At 38.7% G+C, this 24,820-nt stretch overlaps 1 protein-coding gene across 6 annotated transcripts in view; it reads right to left on the minus strand.

Annotated features, from left to right (window-relative positions):
* The window catches only part of MECOM (MDS1 and EVI1 complex locus), a 573,761-nt gene that overhangs the window by 165,833 nt on the left and 383,108 nt on the right, over window positions 1–24,820 (minus strand). The window contains exon 1 of one of the 6 annotated variants that reach the window (XM_077160977.1): window positions 18,255–19,421. The exons of 4 other annotated variants lie outside the window; for them this stretch is intronic. Coding sequence is in view for 1 of the 2 variants with exons in the window: in XM_077160973.1 (XP_077017088.1) it covers window positions 12,867–12,899 (33 nt within the window). In the remaining variant the exon portion in view is untranslated. Of the gene's footprint in view, window positions 1–12,866; window positions 12,900–18,254; window positions 19,422–24,820 lie in introns of those variants that run through there. One more of the 6 variants, XM_077160973.1, reaches the window with a different exon arrangement.

Consider the following 24,820-nt stretch of genomic DNA (forward strand, 5'->3'; position numbering starts at 1 on the left):
GTTTGTGTCTTTGCCCTTAAGTCCTTTGAGTAGATACCTAGCAATGGTATTGCTGGGTCGTATGGCAATTCTATATTCAGTTTTTTGAATATAACTGCCTTCCACAGTGGTTGCACCATTTGACATTCCCACCAACAGTGGATAAGTGTGCCTCTTTCTCCGCATCCTCTCCAGCACTTGTCATTTTCTATTTTGTTGATAATGGCCATTCTGGTGGGTGTGAGATGATATCTCATTGTGGTTTTGATTTGCATTTCTCTAATGGCCAGGGACATTGAGCATCTCTTCATGTGCCTTTTGGCCATTTGTATTTCCTCTTCTGAGAGGTGTCTGTTCAAGTCTTTTTCCCATTTTGTAATTGGGTTGGCTGTCTTTTTGTTGTTGAGTTGGACAATCTCTTTATAAATTCTGGATACTAGACCTTTATCTGATATGTAGTTTCTAAATATTGTCTCCCATTGTGTAGGCTGTCTTTCTACTTTCTTGATGAAGTTCTTTGATGCACAAAAGTGTTTAATTTTGAGGAGCTCCCATTTCTTTCTTTCTTTCTTCAGTGCTCTTGCTTTAGGTTTAAGGTCCATAAAACCACCTCCAATTGTAAGATTCATAAGATATCTCCCTACATTTTCCTCTAACTGTTTTATGGTCTTAGACCTAATGTTTAGATCTTTGATCCATTTTGAGTTAACTTTTGTATAGGGTGTGAGATACGGGTCCTCTTTCATTCTTTTGCATATGGATATCCAGTTCTCTAGGCACCATTTATTGAAGAGACTGTTCTGTCCCAGGTGAGTTGGTGACTGCCTTATCAAAGATCAAATGTCCATAGATGAGAGGGTCTATATCTGAGCACTCTATTTGATTCCATTGGTCGATATATCTATCTTTATGCCAATACCATGCTGTTTTGACCACTGTGGCTTCATAATATGCCTTAAATCACATCCAGTTTTTAATCTTTTCATTCATCCTCCCTCAAGTAGTGAAATTGATCCTCTTATACCTCTTCTGATCTTCACTCCAAAGCATGTGAAAAAGTGGTAGGTGTTCCACAGGCATTCTGCAGGGTAATTGGGCATTTAGTGAATAGGTATATGAATGAGGCAAAAACAGGAGGAGGAACGGTCTCCTTGTAAGTGAGATCCTATTTTAGAAGTTAAAATCAGTCTGGTCTTAATTTATTACAAATACAAAAACCAGATTTTATTGGCCGAGTTCATTCCATTCATATAGTGTTTGCACCAAAATCTTGCACTGTTGTGACAACCATATTCTAGTGATGACTTCTGTATTACGGGTAAACATGGTAAGTTCCCACTTTCAGAAGACATTCAGCTGGTGAGGCCACTCCGGCTGCCAAGATGATGCTCCACAATTTCCACATCTGCCTCAGCACATCTATCATAGCCTCATTACTAATTTTTTCCTCCATTTGCTAAGAATTGGGATCACTTTATTTCACCGGAGCAGGTGTTAAATGTACACCAAGCTGGGTTTTTATTTATGAGTAGTTTCAGTTTATAGATGAGACACGATTCTGCCTTAACGTTTACAGTAAGTTCTTTCCTTATTTTCTCAGTGGTTTTATTTCATGACAAAATGTAGGTGAACTCAAAAAACTCAAAGATATTTAACCCATTAAGTATTCGTTCTCTAGGTTTCTAGAATTCTGTCAGAAAAGTCTTCAAAAATACTTAGCCTCATCTAGTTTCAAATCAAACCAATATAAATAATGGGTAGAATTACTAACCTGCAGGGAATGTCATCCTAAATTTCCTGGCATTGACTGTGTAACCATAAGCATGACTGGTGTATTTACTGGAGGCACTATATACTATATAATGTTCCTCCGAAAACTCATGTAACTAATGCAACATGATAACCACTAGGGTGCTACTGTGACGTAAAGGATATATTACAATTTTATCCAATTCAAACAAGGAAAAAAAAAGTAGACTTTAATGGTCCTGCCCTCTAAACAAATACATTGCCTGTTCCACTGGACTTAAAATTCAAGGTTATATATAAGTCATCCTGAAATAAAAATAATTCTATGGCATACACATTCCAGCAATAAGACATGATTTTATTCTTGGATCAATTATTTCTAACAGTTATGTAAAGGGATTGAGTGCGGTATGAGGCCTTGGCTTTTACTGAGGGAATTTAAAATAGAAATAAGCAGATTCATTAACATAGATGTCAAGTCGGAGGAAAACAGTTAGCCCAAGAGAGGACACGTCTCCCTCAGGGAGATGGTGTTGGATCCTTTGGTGTCAGAGTGTATTAAGCTAGATCCAGCAGACATGCTCAGTTATCAGCAGAAAGAGGTTCATTGAAAGGAGCTCCTGAACCTTTGAATACAAACAGGCAGAAGAAAGCATCTCTGCTTTCTGGTCCTGCCTTCTCATAGCCCCATTTCCATGACGTGTCAGCTGTGATTACTGGGGCCAAGAGCTGTGATTTCTCAGGGCCCCAGGCCTAGTAGAGCAGACTAACAGCTGTCTCATAATTTCCAGGAGATGAAGAGCTGATTCTCCTGAAATAAGTCCTACAGTAGAGTTTGAGCTGAGTAAATAGAAAGGGTTCTACAATAGGCTGTCAAGGTGACAGCCAGAACAAAGAAAATGGACATAAGAAGAATGACTTATAAATGGTCCAAAATTGAGAATTCAATGGATTTTTTTTAAGTACATCACAGTTTGTTTAAAAAATAGGATTAAAACTCTATCCCTGTTTAAAGAAAAGAAAAAGAATATGAGCAAAGCCAAACAAATAAAAATAGTCTGGAATAAACGTACCTGGCCTTCAGCTAAAGCTACAATAAATTTTATAAACACCAAAGAGTGTCAAGAGCATTTTAAGAAATTGGTCATCCCTTTCCACTTTGTGAGTAATACTTGGGAATGGGATAAAAAAAAATAATAATGGCCTTTAGGGAATGTTTAAGAATGAGGTAATTTGCATGTTTCTTCCAGAAAACATTAAGTGTATCCTTCTTCTTTGGCAGAATAATTTTGGATTTCTGGCATCAAAGCTGAAATTCTCTACCAAAGTTGATCAATCTCCTGTTACCACTCTATATTTATGTTGGTCTAACAGTTTATTCTATGCAGTACCAGGCTGAGGTTAGTCAGCTATTTAATCTTCATGTTTTTATTCAAGGCCTCATTGAAGAAAATCCCTGAACTCTGTGTGGACCAATTTTTGTGCAACTTGAAAACTCTAATTCTTCCAACTTTGAGGCCATGTCCACTCAGCAAGGAAATGTGTGAAAGTGATTGTTTCTCTAGAGAGAACATAGATAAGAAGTATATCTCCACCTCCTTTCCCTTTTTGTTCTCCGTCATGCAAAGTTTTGGTATCTTCTCAGCCATCAAGTAAGACAGGTGAGCTATAGAGGAACTGCCTGAATTACATAGATACTTGCTTCTGCTTTCCTTTCTAGATTTGGAATATATTGTATATTGATACATGCCTTTCTTGAGATGCTATTTCACAAGAAAGTCACTATGGTTAATAAGCAGAGGTGACTCATTAAAAGAAAAAGCAGATTTGAGAAAATTCATGACAAACACATTGGGATAAAATCATAAAAAGTGCTCAAAAACCAGTGTTTAGACCTAGAAGGGAAGTTTGAGTTTGTCTACTCACAACCACCATTTTTTACAGTTTGAAAACTGAAGCCCATGGTGAAGAAGCAAATTACCAAAGGTCAGAGGTTATTTCCATTTGCTCACTAAAAAAAATGCCACTGATGCTTATACTGCTGTTCTCCAACTAAATTCTGTTAATGAGTTAAATGCCACATAAAACCATAGATTAACCTCTACTGCTCCAATCCTTTCAGCAAACCCTGCCTGGCTCCCTTCTCTGACTTCTGTGTTTCTGAGCTTTGTTGTAATTACTGTTGTTGTTGTTAAATTGTATGAGCTCACCTTTTAGATGATTCCCACTCCAGAGACTGTGAGTCTAGCTCTCGAACAACTCAAAGTACACATCTCCTACTTTTCTGGAAACGGGGAGTGATCCTCATGGCTGTGTTATTCAGAACTACTAAATTAAAATTTTGTCACAAATAGTTTAAGTAACCTTTACATCCTTAAAGAACCCTAAAACCTAACAAGTCACATGGAGGTATTTAAGGCTAATAATGTCAACTATTATCTGTATTGAGTTAAAAGTACCTTCACAATGTATTCACATCTGTCATCTCATTTAATGCTTAAAATACCCCAATTTCTAGCATTCCTGTTCCACAGATGAGACTGAGGTCACCCAGCTGACCACTGGCAATAAAGTGTCTAGTGTATCAGACCTCAAATCTCATATCTTTTCTAGTCCATGGTGAGCACATAAAACTTTGCATGTTTATACTGAGCTAACAGTTGACTCTTTCCCTAGAAAGGCCTGCCCAGTAAGATGTGTTCCATTTAAGTGGCAGTCACTATGTGGTCAAGCCAGGAGAGGAAAATGCCCTAAATATTTTGGTTGTGATTTTCTTACGTGTTGATTACTTTATCTTGGAGAAACCATTTGGATTATCTTAATAGACACCCCCTTGCAATTCTCCATGGCTCAATCTCTTTTTTCTACATGTTTTAAGGTAGGTTTGTGAGACAATCTCAAACCTCACACTATCCAAAATGCCTGGCTTAGAGTTCAATCATGAGCATACGGTTTAAAGCTATCCTTAAGTTTTTTTGGTTCTGTTATAATTATGCATTTTTTTCTTTCCCCTCCAAATAGCTTCTATTTTTCAATGAAGGGGCTGAATCCAGGGCATATTGACTAAGGCCATTCAACCCAAAAGAATGTTCACTAAAAGCAGCAGTGTTTTGGGTTAAGCGTACAGAATCTGGAAACTCACTATGGGTCCAAATCCCATATTCTCAGCTCACTGGTTGTGTGACATGGGAGCAGTTACTCCTGTCTTTGTGCCTCAATTTCCTGCCCTGTAAAATGGATTGTTCTGAGGATTAGAGTTAATGCCTACAGAGTGCTTAGAACAGTAACAATTTATGTGCTAGCTATTTTGACTATGAGTAGGTATAAAATGGGGGAAAATTATTCATCTGTAGATTTATTTTTTCAGTAACTGATGTAGTGGGTTGAATGTTGGCTTCTAAATGGATATTTCTACCTCCCAGAACCTGTGTATGTGAACTTATTTAGCAAAAGTGTCTCTGTAGATATACTTAAGGATCTCTACATGAGATCATTCTGGATTATCCAATGGGCCCTAAATCCAACAGTAAGGGTCCATAGAAGAGACACATAGAGGAGAGACACATAGAGAAGAGGAGGAAGTTACGTCAAGACAGAAGGAGAGACTGGATTTACACTGTTACAAACAAGAAGTGCCTGGAGCCCCCGGAAGCTGGAAAAGGTAAGGAGCAATTCTCGCCTAGAAGCTTCAGAGGGTACGTAATCCTGCCAACAACTTGATTTTAGACTTCAAGCCTCCAGAGTTGAGAGAATAAATTTCTATTATTGTAAACCCAGTTTGTGGTAATTTGTCACAGCAGCCCTAGGAAATGAAAACAGTTGGGATTAGTAGGCTCGTATCCCTTTATTTTATACAACATTTGATTCCCTGACATTTGGTCCACTAAAGGTTTCATTTATTTTGGTTCCAAAAATGGCTGACCTTGCTCATCACATTCTGAAATGTTCCCAAGGAAAAGAACATACCCAGTGACTGGAGTTCTAAAGAACTCATGCTAAAGCTAGCAAATAAATCCATCTGTTGTGATATGTTCATTTTTGTTAAAAAGACATCAGTTGCTGTGTGCTTGCTTTAGAAATAGAACTTAATCTCTGACAGGCGGTTCTCATTTTTCCAGTTATTCTCTAGGGAGCATACATTGGCATGCTGGCGATGATTTTTTTGGCTCTGCATTGTGGTTGGAAATGGTGTCACTGTTTTTGGTTAAATCTGTGAAAAGCAAGCCTACCTCGCTCATTTTTTGGCTTCATGCTAAAGTAGCTTTCATGGCAAAGAACTTCTTGAGTTTATCACTCTCTATTCACTCCCATATTCCATCATGATCAAAATCTGCTAAAACAGCTCTACAAGAGCTCTGTTTCTCCCTCTTTTCAGTTTCTGAATTGTCAAGAATGATGATGTATGTTGAAACAAAATCTAGATTTTCTATTTATCAGACAATACAGGAGCATCTAAGATAAATAAGACAGGATAAATATTTATTCTTAAATTTCCTTGCAGGCAGAAGAAATAGATCTAGTTGTCACATGTTAATGAATATTTTCAACTATTTCATCCTACTCATGACAAACATATGCCAAATCGTTAATGAAGGTTGGGACTTAATTGTGTATCAAATTCCAATGCATAGATTGGAGATTAGTTCTCATGATCCAAAAATATAAGAAAGGAGAATGAAAAACATTTCATCACAAATTATCACAGACTACTTCTTCTCTAACAAGTTTAAATATCCCCTTTGCAATCTTACTTGTACAGTCCGTTCTCCTCTCAAGTTGTTTCTTTGCAAAAAACCCATACCTTAACAGCTGCTATTTGAATCATCACATCCTAAATTAAGCTAAAATAACTAGAATGTACATTATTTTAATGGTTAAACATATTCTAGAAGACAAAGATCTTTTTTCCCATTTACTAATAGACCCAAATTAGTTTTGTTTGGCTATTTTCAATAACAGATCTTACATACACACAATCCTGCATTGTGGCAAATGATTGAGATATTCAAAGTTCTATGTAGATTGCCCACAGTCAGCTTCCTTCTAAATGCATGTTACAGATTAACAAAGAAGAAAAGGAGGTTGTGCTGTCAGTGCTGCAGTACCTGTGGCTCCACTGACTTGCTCGGCTCTGCCCAATTGCATGGTTTTATCCTCACAGAAAAGACAGTACAAAGGGAATAAATTGAGGTAGGACAGGGAAATGAAAGCACATTTATTTTCTTCATCTTTGACTATGAAGAGACAATCTTAACAGAATCAGTTATCCCTGTTTTTTTGTAGGAGAAATAAAACAGACACACTGAGCTGAGACCTTTGCAGGTTCTGTCATTTTTTTCATCCAACATTTACAGAATGCCTACCTTGAACCAAGCTCTGCCCTAGGTCCTTGGAATAAATCAATGGGCAGAACATAAGGGAAAAAAAAAAAGGACTGCCCTCAGGGAGCTTACATTCTAACTTCTAATAGCAACTTCCTAAATATTAAAAATAATAAGTACTTCGCCATTCCCAAACACTGCCACTAACCAAAGACATTTTAGTAATAACAATATGCATTAATTTCATAGAATATTGGCACACACTTTGGTTTTTGCCTGCCCCCCGGCCATGTGAGGATTACAGGCCTTTCTACCTAGAAAAATCTTCCTTACCAGACAAACTCTTACTCAATTGCAATGGCTGGGTTCAAATGCTATCCCCTTTGGGACACCCTCCACGATTCATCTACAAGACACTTTGTTCATACACAAGACACTTCTAGGAAAAAAAAATGGCTCTGCTTTTCCTGTACCATATTAACTTAATCCCCTCATTTTCCAGCTCTGCTTGCACTGAGTCAGCCTTGTGACTGAGTTTGGCAAAAGGGATGTGAGTGAAAATGATGGGCTACTTCAGTCTGAGACTCTTAAAAGTCAGGGATTTTTCTCCCCCTCTTCCCCTCCCTGGGTGAATTATAAGCCACATGCTGTGATGATGGCATCCCAAGGAAACCAGGGTCCTCATGCTCCTTTCTGGAGAAATAACTCCACCAACCAGCAATGGACTTTGATTGAGCAAGACATAAACTACTGTTGTGTTAAACCACTTTTGGGGGATTGTCCATTGAGGCAACTAGCATTAATTATGCTGACTAATACACTAACAGAAAAAAATGAATTTGTTTTGATTTTGCCCCAAGGAGGTTTGTCTTTTCTATATGAGGCAAGGAGTTGCATTAACCTAGCTGCATGCCACCTATACCGGGACTGGAGGCTGAATTGAGGATGCATCTCCTTCACTCCAGCTCAGCTGTCTTCTCCCTAATACAGTCTTTTCTTATGATGAAAAGCCAGAAAATCCACGAATTGCTCATAAACAATGAGCTGGGCTTGCACTAGTTATTTGTTCCTTTTTCCTAAAGATAAAAAAGGATTTAAGTCTTGCCACAGAGAACAGATGGAATGGGAACTTCTAAGTGTAAATCTCTCTTTAAATCACACAGAAATCATTTTCCTCTGCTACCCACATAGACACACGTGCATGCACATGCACATATATGCATACACACATGCTCACATGTGCATGCACACACAGAGTTTCTTTTTAAATGTTCTTTTATTCATGAATAAGAGTGAAAGAAAAACAAAATGTTAATTCTGGATCCCAATTTATTCACTCCTGAATATTAAATAATATTGAGTTTATTTTTAAAAGTTAAATAGAAGTTAAAATATAAAAGATTAATAAAAGATCTAATATCTAAATAATATATCATATAATATCTAAAAACAAGGACACATTTGCCTATATAATAATGTCTTTCCCCTGTTTTAAATGAAAGAATTTAAGAAATCGGGGAAATACAACTACAAATCCTAAATCATCAATGAAATGTTTATTTGTAATTAAAATTATTTTTGTTTCCCTCAAATATATCCAATTCTCAGCTTGTTGCTAGAAAAATAACAAATGAAAATACTCTCTTATTCTACCTGAGGATAAAATGATAACTACACCCCACAGCAATGGGAAAGCAAATGCAGAGATAGGAAAATAACCTGTGGCATCAACTAATATTGAATAAGAATAAGATCACTTCCTCATAGGGTAGATTCAGATGTTAGGTATTCTAGGATCCAGGATTTACAGATTTGCTATTAAAATTTGAAATCAAAGTATATTATGCAAAACGTGATAATATAACACCCAAATCTCTGGAGAAAATTTGAATCTAATGTACAACATGGGAAAATAAATACCATGTGCCATTTTCTGGTCTATAAATTGGTGCAGCTTGCTTTTTTGCCTTGGCTGCTGGAACCTCAGAGACAGATTCTTTATCTTATAGCTTTCTTCAGAACTGATTAAATATCCTTTTTAAAAAATCCCTTTTCCTTTCACTTCTTAGCATTTATCTTATATTAGTTGTCCTTGTTTTTATCGTACTACATCTTTGCTGCAAGCTTCTCAAGTACTTTTTGGACATACTGGTGCTATAGATCAATGAATCAATAATTTTACAAAAAGCAAAATATGAGAGAGAAATATGATCTCATGTCTGAGGCTAAGTCCCTATGAGATCACAGAATGAGAGAGAGGGCCTCAGCATTTCTAGTCAACACCCTTGGTAAGTAGATAGGGAAGTTGACCTAGAGATGCTAACTCCCCTAAGTTGTGCAAATAATCAGAGGCCAAGGCTGGGACCCTTTCCCCTGCATCATCTCATCCTTTCTAGGTGAGATGTAGCTCTAGTTCCCATATGATGTCAAAATCACCACACTATGTTGGCCTAATTTATTTATTTTACATAAAATTCCAAAATTTTCTACATAAAGAGTAAGGGTTTAAGCCTAATGTTGCATAGAGCCCCCACCCCACCCCTCCCCTGATCCTGCCCACTGGCAGTGGTCCTTCCCTCAGCCTGCTGCTCAGGGTGCTGCCCAGGGAAGGAGAGGAGGCCCGGGAGTCCTGCTTGTTTGTGGCTCACTGGCTGTGTGCAGTTACACCACACAGGAGCTAAACTACCAAGAACCCCACCCACGAGGCTCTGCCTAAGCAGAAGCAAAGCCAAAAGAAGTCAGAGAAAGCTCAGCTGCCAATTTTCTAGCCACATATATCAACCCCAATGTAGGGGAAGATTTTTTTTTAACACTTAGCCTGTGCTATGATACATGGCCAGCAAGGCCATCCTTGAGCTATTCATTCTAACTCACTGCACCACTAATGGGGGTCATAAGCTGAGGTCGGCCCTGGCCATATAGGTCATGTTGTGCCTAATATATAGGACCCCCTTTGTAGGCCCTGTGTTGATAAGCTACGGCAGCCAAGTGTGGTGGCATCCTGAGAAAGAGACACACACACCCCGGGTGCAGACAGAGATTGGTGCCAAAGAAACAGAGTCATTAGATAATATTCACAATATTCTTGCTCTATAGCAGGAATTGTACCAGCTATGTTGTGAAAATGCACTTAAGAATCGCTAATATCTTACCCATTTTAATGTTACGTCTCTAACTTCTAGTTCTATAGAGTTGACTTTTAAAATTGTGACAATTTGGAATGTGACTCAGTAGTGATCATTGGAGAATGCAGGTTGACAAAGCTTCTCATTAGGCCCTTTTCAGATTAGAGATGTGAAGCGAAGGGGTGTGGTGTCAGAGAGCTGGTGACATACAGGTCGTTGGTTCCCACCTGCCCCAGCAGCAGCAGGAGAATCAAATAAAAAGTGAGTACATATCAAGTCAAACACTTTAGGAAAGGTCTAATGGGAAAAGAGAGAATTTACCTCAGATGGAGACTGCATTTTCTCATGGATATCAGTGACACATCAGATTCTAATTCTCTCCAATCCTTTCCCTTCTCTGGGCCTTCTCCTGTCCCCTGGTACTACTGTGGTGTCAGTGGCTATGAAGATACAAGTCAGTAGCACTGGACTATACACCATTCCCTACTTAGATAGGGTGGCATTAATGGACTTTCAAGTATAGGCGTCTCCCAGTTTTACTGAAATCCCCTTGATGACTTCAGAGGTCTCTAATCTGTATCTTGTTAAGAATGAAAACTATGTGCAGAGTGTGCTAGTTATGAGGTTACATGGCTGCCAGTCAGACATTCAGGAGTGTTCTCAGTTTGGTAATGTCTTCCTTTAAAGAATCAACATAAATGCAAGGAATTAGCTCAACAAAGGAAATCTTAGTAAGAGATAAATCCATAGCTTAAGCAGAACATAAATCTCATAACTAATAGAATATTGGCAAGTAAACCCTCCTCAGTTTTGCATCTACTAGCTAGTAAAGCTATGTGAGTATGTTTACATCCCCTCACTTGGACCTGGTTAGTTCTGTCAATTAGTCAAGTTCCTAAATTACTTAACATGGATTGCAACTTTAGGCTTTTAAAATTTGTGTATCCATTTAATATACAGAGCCAGATAAACCAACGTTTGCTACCTCTGAATATTTAAATGGTTTTCGTTTGTTCTTTATAATGGGAAGCATGTCTAGGTGAAGTCAGCATTGCTGTTCACTGACACTCACTCTCCAGTCAATGGAAACAATGGGAACAGCATCTTGCTAAAATGGTGAGCCACTATACAATTCAGAGATGATAATATCTAAGTTTCCCTCCTGTTGCTCATCCTCACAAAGCAACCCGCATTTCTGGTTCCATGTAATATCTGATGTCTTCATACTGGCAATTTGAGGAAATGAACTGGATAAAAAAAAAAAGTTCTACAACATTGTGTTTGCAAACCCTAAAATAATTACTGAATATACAGTTCTTGGTAGCAGAACAACAAGTTGCATAGCCAACAACAATTTTCTTTTTTTTACCTTATTAATAAAGTTCAATTTTATTCCAGGCATTATGATTGAAGGGAGGGAGGGAAGGGAGGGAGAAAGGAAGGAAGGTGGGAAGGAAACATTTTCCAACTTGCCCTACAGCTGGGATAGTTCTGATAAATCAGATGTGAGCAGAATATCCCTGGCTACAGACTTCTAGAAAACCCCTTCCAAGAGAGCTGACTACTGGCATGCTATACTCTTGTTGTTCTTGACCCGTTTCTTGCTTATAAATTGCATAGTATGAATGGTGCTTTGAAACTATCTTGAGAACGTGAGGATGGAGGTCACACCTAACGATAGTAGAGCAGGAAGGTAAAAGGATCCAGGGTTTCTGATGACATCATGGAGTTGCTATACCAGCCATTGGCTGCCAGCATTCAGACTTCTTTTCATTTCTCTTTTTTCAGTTTGCTGTATGGCAGGGGCCACATTTCATTCTTTTTCTATGTGAGCATCCCCTTCAGACATCTTTTAAATTTTAAGCCACTGTTTTGGGAATATCTATAACTTATAACAGGGGAAAGAAGGAAGTTGAAAAAGCACTTCAAGTCTGGGTTCTAGTCCTTGGTCTTCCATGAACTGCATCACCTTTGGAAAGCTCTCTAAGTAAACCAAGCAAGGTGGGCTAGATGTTCTTAAGGATATGCTTTCATTTTACTAGTTGTCATTTCCAACTGCCCATATGTACTTTTTCCGACATCATTCAAAAGTATCCATATGAAAAAGGAAAACTTGGATGTTGGGCTGCTGTTTTTAAAATGAAAGAAATATAAGGGAGGGGGGAGCAGTTAGAATCCCAAGAACACACAAGCCAACAGATAACAATTTAAATGAGTGTCCATTAAAGCAATCTAAAGCTGTAATAAATGTCATCACCAGCAGAAAATACTTCAGCACAAAACTCAGGCAATTTGAATAGGACAGAAAAACTGAAACAAGAGCAAGCCACCCTGATCCAGTTCTAGCTCCCTCTGGGAAAAGGACCTGGGGACTTAGGGTATGGAAGGTCAGGATGAGGTTAACCTTAGTCCAGGCTGTGTCCAATCAACTCCAATCTGATTGAACACTAGCTTAGTTAGTCTTGGTGGTCCAGGGCAGAAGCGAGCTTGTGGTGCTTGGAGCTCTGGGGCATTTGCTCGGAAAGGAAACCCCCTTTTCTATTCTCCCCTTTCCCTGTTCCTCGTTGGATACTTTAGGCATGTGATAGGAAAGGTGACAGAAGAACAGATCTCCAATTTAGTTATTTTTGCAGAGCCCACCAATACTGCAGTGACACACAAATAAGTCTGTAATCACAGGTCACCTACTTACCGTATATAGGCCATTTTCCAGGAGCCGGAAAACCTGTAGAAACAAGAACAGTCCTAACCCCTATGGAAGTGAGGATGCAGGGAAAAGACTCCTATAATTGCATCTTACTCTCTCAAGTGAGGAATTTATTATAAATACACATAAATCAGAAGTCACTTATTTCATTCTGGAAGACTTCTAATAATAGCCTTGTTGAGTACATATTGCAAATAGGTAGCCCTAAAATCTCTCAGAATTTTTCAGTCTTCCCTCTAGTGGAGAGAATCATTTTCATACATATATGAAAATTTAAACATATATTTGAAAAGCCCACAATGGCAATTTATTAATTATGTTATTCAAAAGAAGCAAAAAGTATTTTTCTACATATGAAATAAAGTCTATACAAAGTTTCCATGTTCTCATTTGGCAATTAACATCCAAACAATCTTTTTCTACCAAGAATGCCCTTTACCAAGCTGAAACTAAATCATCTGGGATGGAAAATCTTTGATATGCCTTTCATACCCAACCTTGTGTAAAAAGATATAGGTCTAAGTTTATGGTGATAAACTGTGTTATTATCTCCCTTCCTCTAATATTTAACCAATTTAAACACTCAGGGGGAAAATGTTATCTGAAATCCAACCACTTTTATACATTCACTTAGTCTTCTTTTGACGATTCAACTGGCTTTTCTCACAAGTATCTCAAATACTTGTTTGGAAAGCTTTCCTCAAGTGGGTGTGCAAACAGGAGAAGGACTGTTCTTTAGCAATCCCTCCTTGTGAGCTTCCAATGATGCTATCTTCTTGTACTTTAGTTAATGAAAAGATAAATATGATCTGCGCTCTACCCAGCTGTGTTTTTCTTGTACTGAGGAATTCACACAAGGAAAATTTTAAATCACACATTTATCAGCGAACAAGCTTGCTAAAGCAAATAGATTTCAGCCTCCTGAGTTTGCCTCAATAAAAGATTAAATGCTAATAATGCAACTTACCACACTCAATAGATTTATGAATAATCAAATTCTGGAAGAAGGCCAGGCCATTTCAGAACATTTCCTACCAAACAGATGCCAACACTACATGGGCATCTTCCCTGTAGCTAAGCTGCTGTATTTCCTAGCACACAATTCAATATTGACTGAATAATTGGCCTTTACAAAACATTTATTGAAACCCTCCATTTACCACACACCCAATGCTTGTTTAAGAATTCTGTGAGGGGGGGGGAGAGACATACAAGTTCTTTCTTATTACTAACTGGATCTAAGTAGGAAACAGCAGCAAAATCGGGCCTGGAATTATTAGACCAGGGTCTGAATTCTCAAGGAGTTCTTTAAGGAATAAAGGGCATAAGGACCTTAACATGACCAGTTATGGAATCATATTTTGCATGTGTGGGTGCCGTTACCCTCAGTGCACGCAAAGCCCAGTCTTCAAGCATTTACTTTTGTGTTCTAAAAACAGGCTGAGCTGGACTGGCTGCCATTATGTCGATGCCCTTCTTTTTTAGATCAACAAACTTAGGCATGGAGAGTTTGTTGAATGCTCCTTCTACCCAAGGTAGGGTGTTAGGTTAATGATTAAGTGAGGGTTAGACTCATTGTGCCACGTTTCTAACCTTTTGAAAGAGATTGCCCATGTCTCTATCCTATATCTTTGTACAGAGTTTTTAAAAGAAAAAAAAAATCAGCCGTTGACTCCTTGTGCTAGAAGTCACTTATTAAAATGTCTCCTTGCTAACAAATTTGGAATACTGTGCAGACAAAATGTTCTCATCAAAACACATTGAATTTAGCTACTATGAACTCTAAACACAAACCTGGTATGACTTGAGAATGAAAATTACATCCTGTTTTATAGGTTTGCTGTGGCAGAAAACAGTATTGGATTCCAGCTCATCTCTTGCCACATTAGAACATGCTTCCTAATTTGTCTGGCATCCTGCTCAATAAAAATCCTGGCCATCCTCTCTGTAAAAGGAACCCTACTCTAACCTCACTTAATGCCAGGAAAATGAGGCCTATCATTCGCCTCTGGCACCCAGGTATATCTTGAGTATGTTTTCAAATTCAGACTTCTCTGACACCAGAAGCTGACTATTCTAGTTCTTTGGTGCTCTTTTTAATTACAGGAATACCTTCCGTTTCTTCAATATTCCATGGACTTTAAAAAAGAGAACAGGTTTTCATTATGACACCGCCTGCTATTAAGGGGATCCAGATAGATTGTTGTCTAATGTCTGTCTCCATAAAAGATACATACACATATATTTTAGAAAGTTCATTCACTTGACCCAAAGCATAGGTGCTGTGTACATTTTCCAAACAGAAGCATTATTAAAAGAATCATTTCACCGTTCGTGTTCAAGCATAGCCAACAAACACAGACAATGTATAGTGGTTACAAACTCACCAGCGCCCCCATCAGAAATGTTCTAGCCTGTTCACTAGTATCAGAATTAGTTAATAAATAATATTTTGTTTAAAGATGTACTACACTAAAGGGCTGACATCTAGCTAGCTAGTTAAGTCAAATACATAAAAACCACAGAAGAGAGAAGACAGAAATAAACATCCAAATAAGAGAAAAACAAATCTTAAGTACATGAAAAAATTGCTCACCTTCATATATAATCGAGAGATTCAATATAAGGAAATTTCAAGTCTCCCTCTTATATCTGCTATAATACATATGTATATGTATGTAATTTATATTATATATACCATCTGTATATCTAATAAAATTTTGTATAAAAAAAGTAAATGTTAAACTCCCTACAGCTAAGAACATTCATATGCTACACTTTGCAAACTGTTAGAACTCTTTTGGAAAGCAAGGAACAAAATTTTGTAATAGGCATAAAAACACTTAGACACTTAGGCTTGAGGATCTTGATAATTTTACTTCAATGAAAAATAAAAGTTATGTTCATCAGTATATTTATTGTGGTATTAAGTTTCATGGTATAAAGTTACAAATCATGAAAGTAACTCATAATGGGGGAGAGGAAAGTAAATGATCATACAAGGATAGAATAATACTTAGTCATTACATTGATAGTCATACAGCCAACGCAAAAACAATGGCCCAGATTTATAATAAAATATTAGTGAGAAAATGTTGAAGCCAAGAGAAAATTAATTAGGCACAAATTAATTTTTCTTGATTGATCAAGAAAAAATCAAGATAACGAAATTTCTTTTCTCTCTCGCTCTCTCTCTTTTTTTTTTAAATGTTTTGAAAGTGGCAACAAGTGGTTGAGTCCTTCTTGGCCATATGAAAATGCAAGGTATACTCCCCCGGTCGACCAACCCCCACCCCAGCCCATGTAAATCGTGGCAGGGACCTGTCTCATTACACCAACAGGAGTTAAGTCCCAATGTTCAGCTGTCTCCAAGCACCCTGGCACCACAGAGGGTTTCCTGAGCATGCGCCGAGTGCACGCAATCCAGGTTTGCAAGCAAAGCCTGTCTTCCTTGCAGGCCACTCCCTGCATACCCAAGAATGCCCTGGCACAGCCCACCCAGGAGTGCAGCCCCGAGCTCTACGCCCAGCCAAATCCTCCCCCTGTGGGGACATGGCATCCTGGAAAGAGGCACCCTCTCATGGCCAGGCACCTTTTCGTTGAAGCATAAAGTTGCCAGTGTTAGAATAATCAAAGAATCATTAAATTACCCAGCCAAAAAGGCGCTTATTGAGAAAGCCAGGGAAGGAACAAGTCACCATTAACACTCCACTGTTTAAAAAAAACAACAACCAAAAAAGGCTTTCCAGGTTTATAATTTTTAATGTCTATGTTTTAAAACCAGATATTTATTGCTCCTTTAAAATGTCTCAGGGTAACGTTTTTAGTTCTGCATCAGTACTGCTAACATTCCAAGACCAGCTATTATGCAACTGCCCATAAAAAAATTAACACTACCAAGGCCATTTTTCCTATGCTTAAGCTCATGCCAATGAAAACTACCCTATAGGCACATAAACTTGATATTTCTGTTTGCCACACATTAACCCAGAGTTCCTCAGGGTGTGACGCCCAGGTGACTCTGTGATGCAGATTTCTAAAAATCTGGCTAGGAACCTGAATGATTGAATGCCCCACTCATGGCAGGGTACAGCCATTGATCCTTTCTTATTTTACCCAATCTGCACTTAGTTTTGGAAGATTAACCCTTCGGCAGTATGAATTCACATTGCTAAACACAAAGGGGTACTGCCTGAGTCTTGTGACATTGCAAGAGTTGCCATAGCAGACCAGGGGCTGCTGGGAGTCTGCCATGATCCATGGGAGACAAAGAGAAGAAGTGGCTGAAATGAGAGTTGGGGAGGAGACACAGGCTCTGGAAGGAACAGAATCGCAGACTCCTGGAGCTGAGGGACACTTCAGCAATCACCTGGCATAGTCCTTTCAAGGCACACTCACATCGTTAGTGGCAGGAACTCGGTCTAGCTTTCTTTCCACTGCCCCAGGATATTTCAAGGTGAGGAAACAGGAGTATAAGGAACCTGGCTATAGAGAAAGAAAACTTTATTTTTTATTACTAAAGAAACATTACAATAGATGAAGACAAAATATTATGTAGAAAGATCATCCTTAAAACATATTCTGATAATTGCCTGGTATAACTTTTAAATTATATCAGCACACTGAAGAGACCATCTCAACAGCTGGGGTGGACTGCAACTTCATGAAAAGAGTGTTAGGAAAAGGGAAAAGCATATCACTCGTACATCTAGTCAGCACTGAAAGTCAGTGGCTGAACATTTAGCTGAACAGACACTTCTGAGAAACATCTCCTTTTTGGCAATGCAATTCCCCAAACCCATACTTCTCAGATAGAGAGAAAAGAGTCACAGGTGGGTTCCTGGTACAGGAGGTCAAAGGCCGTCACCCCATCTGGTGAGGGCAGGAAGGAGCAGGGGTGGGGGGGGGCCTAGAGACCTGGGGGAAAGGACATAGGAGGGTCCAAGGAGAGCAAGCCTGACCAAGAGAGACATTTTACCCCAGTAACTTCTGCTTGTAATGGTTACCTCCCCAAAGCACAGGAAGATGAAAGAGAGGTAGGGAGCCAGCTATAGAAGATGCAGACTGTATCCAAAAGAATCAAGGGATGATCCACACATGGATTCAAAAGAGGAAGGCATGCCTGGGTTGGTTGCCTTGTTCTCCAGCTGCCCACATGCTGTTTTATGTGAACATTTAGATTTTTATAAAAACACATTCTCCACCGCATCCCTCTGCCACAAATAAGGCATTTTTTTTCCAACTCAGAACATCTGTCAAGAAGCGAGGGTATGTACAAAATAGACTAAACAATCTTACATATCTTGCCCTCACCCACAAACTCAAAACCATAGACATAAAGATAAAAGGTCATAGGAGTGCTTGACAATTTACCTTTGTCTCAGTTGCTGAAGTTCTCAACACAAAGAACCAAAACCATCAAGCCTCCATCCAGAAATAACCAACCTTGGTGAAACACAACCAGGAAGAGAAAAATGAATATAGCCTCGACCGTCAATGCCAAAACTAGTCAATAATTATCCAAGCGGTATCAGTTGTGCTTTCTGTGCATCCTGGTTGGCCTCTAAGTAAAGAGAAGGAGCCTTCAAAGAGGAGCTTGGGAATCTTGGCAGTTTCTCTGTGAGAGTATTATCTTTGGCGGCATGTGTGAAGAATGGGGTGGGGATAGCTGTGTAAATCTGCATGTTTACTGCTTCATTCTATAACACTTCTGGAGAATCATTGCTCATCATTCAAAGTGTCCCATGAGAACAGCAGGAAATTTCGATGCACTGAAAACTGAGTTTCTGGAAACCTGAGGTTGAAGACTGGTCTTGTCTTAGGGTCATGGCTGTGTGCAGGCCACTAAGCCAGCTGTACCCACAACTCAACAGGCAGGAAGGAATGTGTGACACCTCTTCAATGCTTCTTAAAGACGCATGAATATTTGCGCCAAATTAAAAATCTGATTTTTCATAAAAGGAAACATACGTATTCAAGAAACGTCATTTATTGAAATCCAAGTGAATTTGATCCTGAGAACTAGGAATCTGAGAAAGTCATTGTGTAAACTTTTTTTTTTTTTTGCTGTATGGCAGGTGTCACATTTCATTCTTTTTCCAGGTGAGTATCCTGTATTGCGGTACCACTTGTTGACTTTTTGTTTGTTTTCTGTTTGTTTTTTGGGAAGTGCATGGGCTGGGAATCAAACTCAGGACTCCTGCATGGCAGACGATAATTCTACCACTGAAGTACCCTCACACCCCCTCATTCTGTAAACTTTTATGGTGTGCTTCATGAAGTGAACACACTTTCCTATTTCATAGCATTACTCTGCTTTCTGAATGTATTTCCAACATACATACTAGCTGAAGGTAGAGTGGTTGAGGAGGGAGAAACTGTGCTTGAATAGTACTGTTTCTATTTGGAGTGGTGGAAAAGTTTTGGAGGGTGGTGATGGTAGCAAAACAATGGGAACGTAATTAAAGGCACTGAATTATACATTTGAATGTGGTTAAAAAGGGGAAATTTTAGGTTGTATATATGTTACAAGAATAAAAATTTAACAAAAAACTAAAGGACTGTACTATACAAACAGTGAAACCTAATGTTAACCATGGACTCTTGTTAATAGTACAATTATAATAATATTCTTTCAGCAATTGTAACAAATGTGCCTCACTAAACATGATGCTAATAATAGGGTGGGTAAATGGGAACTCTGAAATTTCTCCATGTTTTTTCTATAAACCTACAACTACTTCAATGAAAATAAGTTTTTAGGGCTTCTGCAAAATAAACTTTGGAGGACAGAATTCAAATTCAAATTCCAGAGGCAAATTAACTAATGCTAACTAAACCAAAGGAATAGTTTTTCATGTGAAAAGGCTGCAACACAAATGTTGCTATTTCTCTAGTTTTGTACGAAGGGGACAAAAATATCTACAGCTGCAATGTTAAATAAAATAGCTACTCATAATAAAATAGCTACCACATATGACTATTGATATTTCAAATAATTAAAACCAAATACAATTAAAAAATCAGTTCTTCATGTGCACTAGTCATAATCAAGTGTACAATAGCTACAGGGAATGAGTGGCTACCATATTGGACAGTACAGATTTTACAATGTTTTCCTCATTGCAGAAAGTTCTATTGGACAGCTCTGATTCCAAAACGTATAATGGACTTTGGACTAAACATAAATGTACAGGATGAATGAATATAAAAAGACATAGCTCCATAAAAGTGTACAATAAGAAATGAGAGCCAAACCTTTCTTATTTTGGCTCAATCCTTACTTAGGGGAAAAAAAACACTTTCAGAAAACAGCAGGACATGTATGAACTAAGGCACAGCTTCCGGGAGAGGTCACACTCACGTTCTTCTTCAACCTGGAAAGGGAGAGTTCACATGTGTGGGAGAATGTAAGCATGTGCACATACATACCCTCTCTGGGTATTCAAAGATGACTTGATTACAGAGCAATGTCCATCCGAGGGCCTGCCAAAAGGGTGTGGGTAGACCAGAGCCATGATATGAAAGCACTTTTAAAGAACTGAGGAAGTCAAACTAACGGGCACCATTTGATCTGGCCAGGAGAGTGATCACAGAACAGATGGTTACAGAAAGGACTGTTCTTACACAGAATAGAAAAACTAGCTATTTTCTATCTTCATGGGGTTCAATGTTCAAAGCCATTTCGATCACTGAAATTTGCTCCCGATTGAAATGGTTATCACAGTGTCATTGGGTCTGTTTTTGGAAGTTCTCCTGCCTTGAAAGTATGTTATATCTTGTGGGCAAGAGGGCTTGATAAAGGCCCAAGGTCATCCTCTATGCTGGGAACAGTGTTATCCTGGCAAACATCTTATTTTCCAATGATAGGCAAATGCCAATGTAAAATACAGGATTTGATTTCGCCCTCTTCTTTTTTTTTTTAACTGCTCCCTTTTGATAATGTCTGTGTCCACACACTTAAGCCTGTGGGGTAGTCACATGGTATAATTTGAACAGCTGTACAGAATGAAAGCTCCAGAACTGTACCTTTAAGTGTGAGTTACAGATTAAATTGTTTGCAATAATGGAGACAACACAAACATGCAAAAGTGTAACTAATTCTAATTTGTACAGTTATAAAATGAGAGCTGGTATAGTAATTATACATTTTTCAGCTCTATGTAGTTTTTCATATTGAATTGATTCTTAGTAATGCATTTTATGCCCTGGTGTGTGGTGTGTGTGTGTGTGTGTGTGTTTGTTTTAAGTAAAAGGCTTCTTTTTTAAAACTTGGAATGCGCACTGACGTATTTACTTCTTGTGAATTCTATGGTGAGTTTACAGATGACTGAGAGCCAAGTATGGTAGAATAAGGGTCACATGACTGTATACAGCACTCCATAAAACACAACAACATATAACATTGCATTTGGCAATCACAACCACACATTCAGGACTTTATGGCAGATGTACAGTAAAGGTGAGGTGAAAAAGATCAGGTTGGCCAAGTTAGGTACCTCAATTCATTTTTTAGGTGTATTCACTTTTTAAAAATTAATTTTAAAAATGCAAGCAATACATGAATATATTTCTCTTGAAAAATCTTAATGTTCCATGCAAGTTTCAAGTCCCTCACTACTACCCAATTCATGGCCCCTTTCTCTCCTCAGAGACCACCACTGTTACCCAATGATTTGGACTGGATTTTCTTATGCTGTTGTGACCACTCTCACATCTCCAGAACACGCACGTAAGGAGTTTAGGTGTTGTTCATAGCAACAAAATTACAGAAAGCATCCTAAATGACAAACAAAAGGAGAATGGCCAAGTTAACTATGATTTAAAAGAATGTGGCAAGTTTATATTAAAGAAATTGAAGTATTTATAGCACTTAGAAAGGGTGGGCACCTGTGATGTTATCATCACAAAAACCAATAGCTGTCATTCTAAGACACTGAGTATGAAAGTATGAGAAAATGAACATGACACAAACCACGGAAAGATACATACAATTCAATGAGACCACTTTTGTCACATACATACGTACACAACGACACCAGACAGTTTCTAGGCAGTCCAGGATTTCACCACTCCATGAGGCTTCCCCCCTCTTTTAGGACACAACGATACTTTCAAATTATCACCAGCAACATAGCAGAATAAGTGATGAAACAGGGATAAATATTACCTCTGCCTAAATGGTGCTTCTCTGGCCCTTGCCCTTAGTGGCTTTCAAGGATATTCATTATGACCTCGACTCCCTAGGTGCGTGGGCAGCTCAAAATACAGCACCCACCCTCAGCCCCACAAACAAAGCAATGGATAAGTGGGAAGAAACAAACAAAATCGAATGAGTGTGAATCCTGCTTTGCCATGCTCTAACTCTTCTGTGTCCATGTGGAAGCTTCTTGTCAGATAAATCTTAATTTATAGCCAAAGAAAGGAAGTATGCTCTACTGAGCAGAGGACCTTGAAAAGGGAACCCAAGAGATGAATTTTAGTTCAGTTTCATCAGAGTCTCCCATCGGGCCCAGAGCAAGTCCTTTAGCCTGCCTGCTCCACAGCTTTGGACAGAGAGTCTTTTATTATTTCTGCTTGCTTAATGGGGGTCCTTTCTCCATGATCATGCATGTCCTTTACAAATGAAGCTTCCTTTGAAGACAGGCAAGAGATCAGATTAAGCCTTTCAATATATATTACTTCTGTTTCCTCCTGGTTCACTATTCTCGACAAAGGCTAATTCTCAGAGGGGTCCCAGACGTGAACTCTGCTCCAACTACTAAATAAGGCTCTAGCAAGGGAATTCACACTACAGAATGCTCTTTCTGACTCCCAATCAGGGTTTCTCCCAAAAGATGTCCCTGTACCATCTGCTCCTGAAAAACTGAAATCTACTCCATTAATCATGTAAGACTCAAAATTTCCTTTCCTAACCCCAAAGAAACCTTAATTATCCTCCTGATTCAAAATGTTTCTGAAGTGGACCAACTCAAGTTTCTCCTAGTAGAAAAGCATCACAGTCGCTATTTACAAACACTGCACTAAGCATAGTTCCTAGAACAAACTTCAAGAAATATTTTAAATAAATGATGGGATATTTTAAAAGATACACTGTATAGGGATTTTGTTTATGCATTTTTTCCCCACCAGATTATATACTGGAGTGTACAGCAATACAGCATTCTTTCCTGGTTTCTCTTTAAAGATCCCCATTAGCCTTAAGCCTCTGGGTATTCCCTAGGTGAGCAGCAGAATTTTGTCTGTACCCTGAGACAAGTCTTGATTTTGCCAAACTGCACATTGGACAAGTCTAGTTCCACAAGCCAGGGTCCAATCTTAAACACTGTTTGTTTTCTGTAATTGCTCAAATGCAAATTTTAAACCTAGGTGTGCCTAATTAATGCAGTACAAACTTGGCAAGTTTCCAAATTTCTTTTGAGAATTATAGCATAAAAGCCAACATTGGAAATAAAATCTTTTGTATAATCGCAGAAACATTACTCTCTTAGGGTTGTTTCCAAAGTTAGACGAAATGTTTTATTAGGGTCATCCATGTAACCTCAGGACTATTCAATTTAATATTAAATCTCTAGTACTTTATTTGCTAATCAATGCCCTAGAATGACAGGCAATCAAATAATTCCAAGGTGAAGCTGATCGGGGGCAAACGCAATTGCTTTAGGGCAGCCCTGGCCAGCACCATCCAGAGGCAGTACGAGGGCTCCTGGTGCGTGACCATCTTACTCTCCCCAGGCCCTTGCCTTAGCCAATGCTTTGGCATTTATTTGACCTTGAAGAGACAACTCAAATACTGGAAACTGTCCAAATCTGTTCAGAGGTCCCGAAATACTTGAAAAGCACTCTACTCAGTACATACCAACCTTCCAACTATGAAAACCATGTTTTGCTGGCTGCTTCCAATATCATTTCCTCTGTTTCCCCACCTCATCTCAGTCAAGGCCCCCTCACTAATGGTCCTGGCAGGCAAACTTCTGAATTAAGCAGCAAAAGAACAGCCTTTGTCCTATCATTTCATAAAGCTTTAGATTAAATAAAATTAAATTAAGAAGTTTGTAGGTTCAGGGTTGGCTTAGTGCACCAAAGTGTGTTTTAGCTTGGACCCTACTTTCAATTCCCAAGACTTTCCTTCGAATTAGGCAAGAGCTCTGCTGCCCTATGGCTCACCTACCCCACCATCTCTCCACCACTATAACAGAAGGGACCTTGGCAATGGAGAGTTAGGCTGGGGACCCTGACCACAAATCCCGATCTTTCTTGTGGCCTGTATTGTGCTGTTGCCTTGTATTTAGAAGCCAGGGTGTTGTTCACTGGAATACTGCAATTAGCTGGGTCCATTTCTTCTTCATCATATCCCTCCCTCCCATCCCCCTAACACACAAGAAAACCAGAGTAAATCGCTTGCTAAATAGTTTCAAGTGTGAATTAGATGATACATTTGATGAGATGAGAATAGGATGGAAAGTGGGTAAGTGGGTGGCAGAGACACAGAAAGAAAAACTGGGGAAGAGGAAAGAGAGGAAAAGAAAGAAAAGGAATCCCACTGGATTCCTGATAACAGAAAGGCTACAGAATTCCATTCCTGGAAATTAGATGCATTTTACATGTTTGTATATGTATGTGGTTATGTGTGCTTCCGGGTATGAAAATATAAGTGCACATACAATTTTGTTTCATGGAAACGTAAAGATAATGCAAACTATTTAGCGAATACTCACATATTCAAACATGTCTTTAAAATCCTGCCTAATAGTCAATCTACATTTTAATTAGCAATAAGGTTGCCTGGTGGCTTGCTGTTTTGTCTCAACAAGCTTACTCCTTTTATTGTTGACATTTCTGTTGCTTACCAAAAGGCAAAAGTTCTGCTCTGTTGCTTGCAAAAGCAAAGACTAGTGCTTCATTGTTCCTATAAAAGGGTCAAAGTTTTTAAAATCACC

Source organism: Tamandua tetradactyla, chromosome 5, assembly GCF_023851605.1.
Source record: "Tamandua tetradactyla isolate mTamTet1 chromosome 5, mTamTet1.pri, whole genome shotgun sequence".
Taxonomy (NCBI): domain Eukaryota; kingdom Metazoa; phylum Chordata; class Mammalia; order Pilosa; family Myrmecophagidae; genus Tamandua; species Tamandua tetradactyla.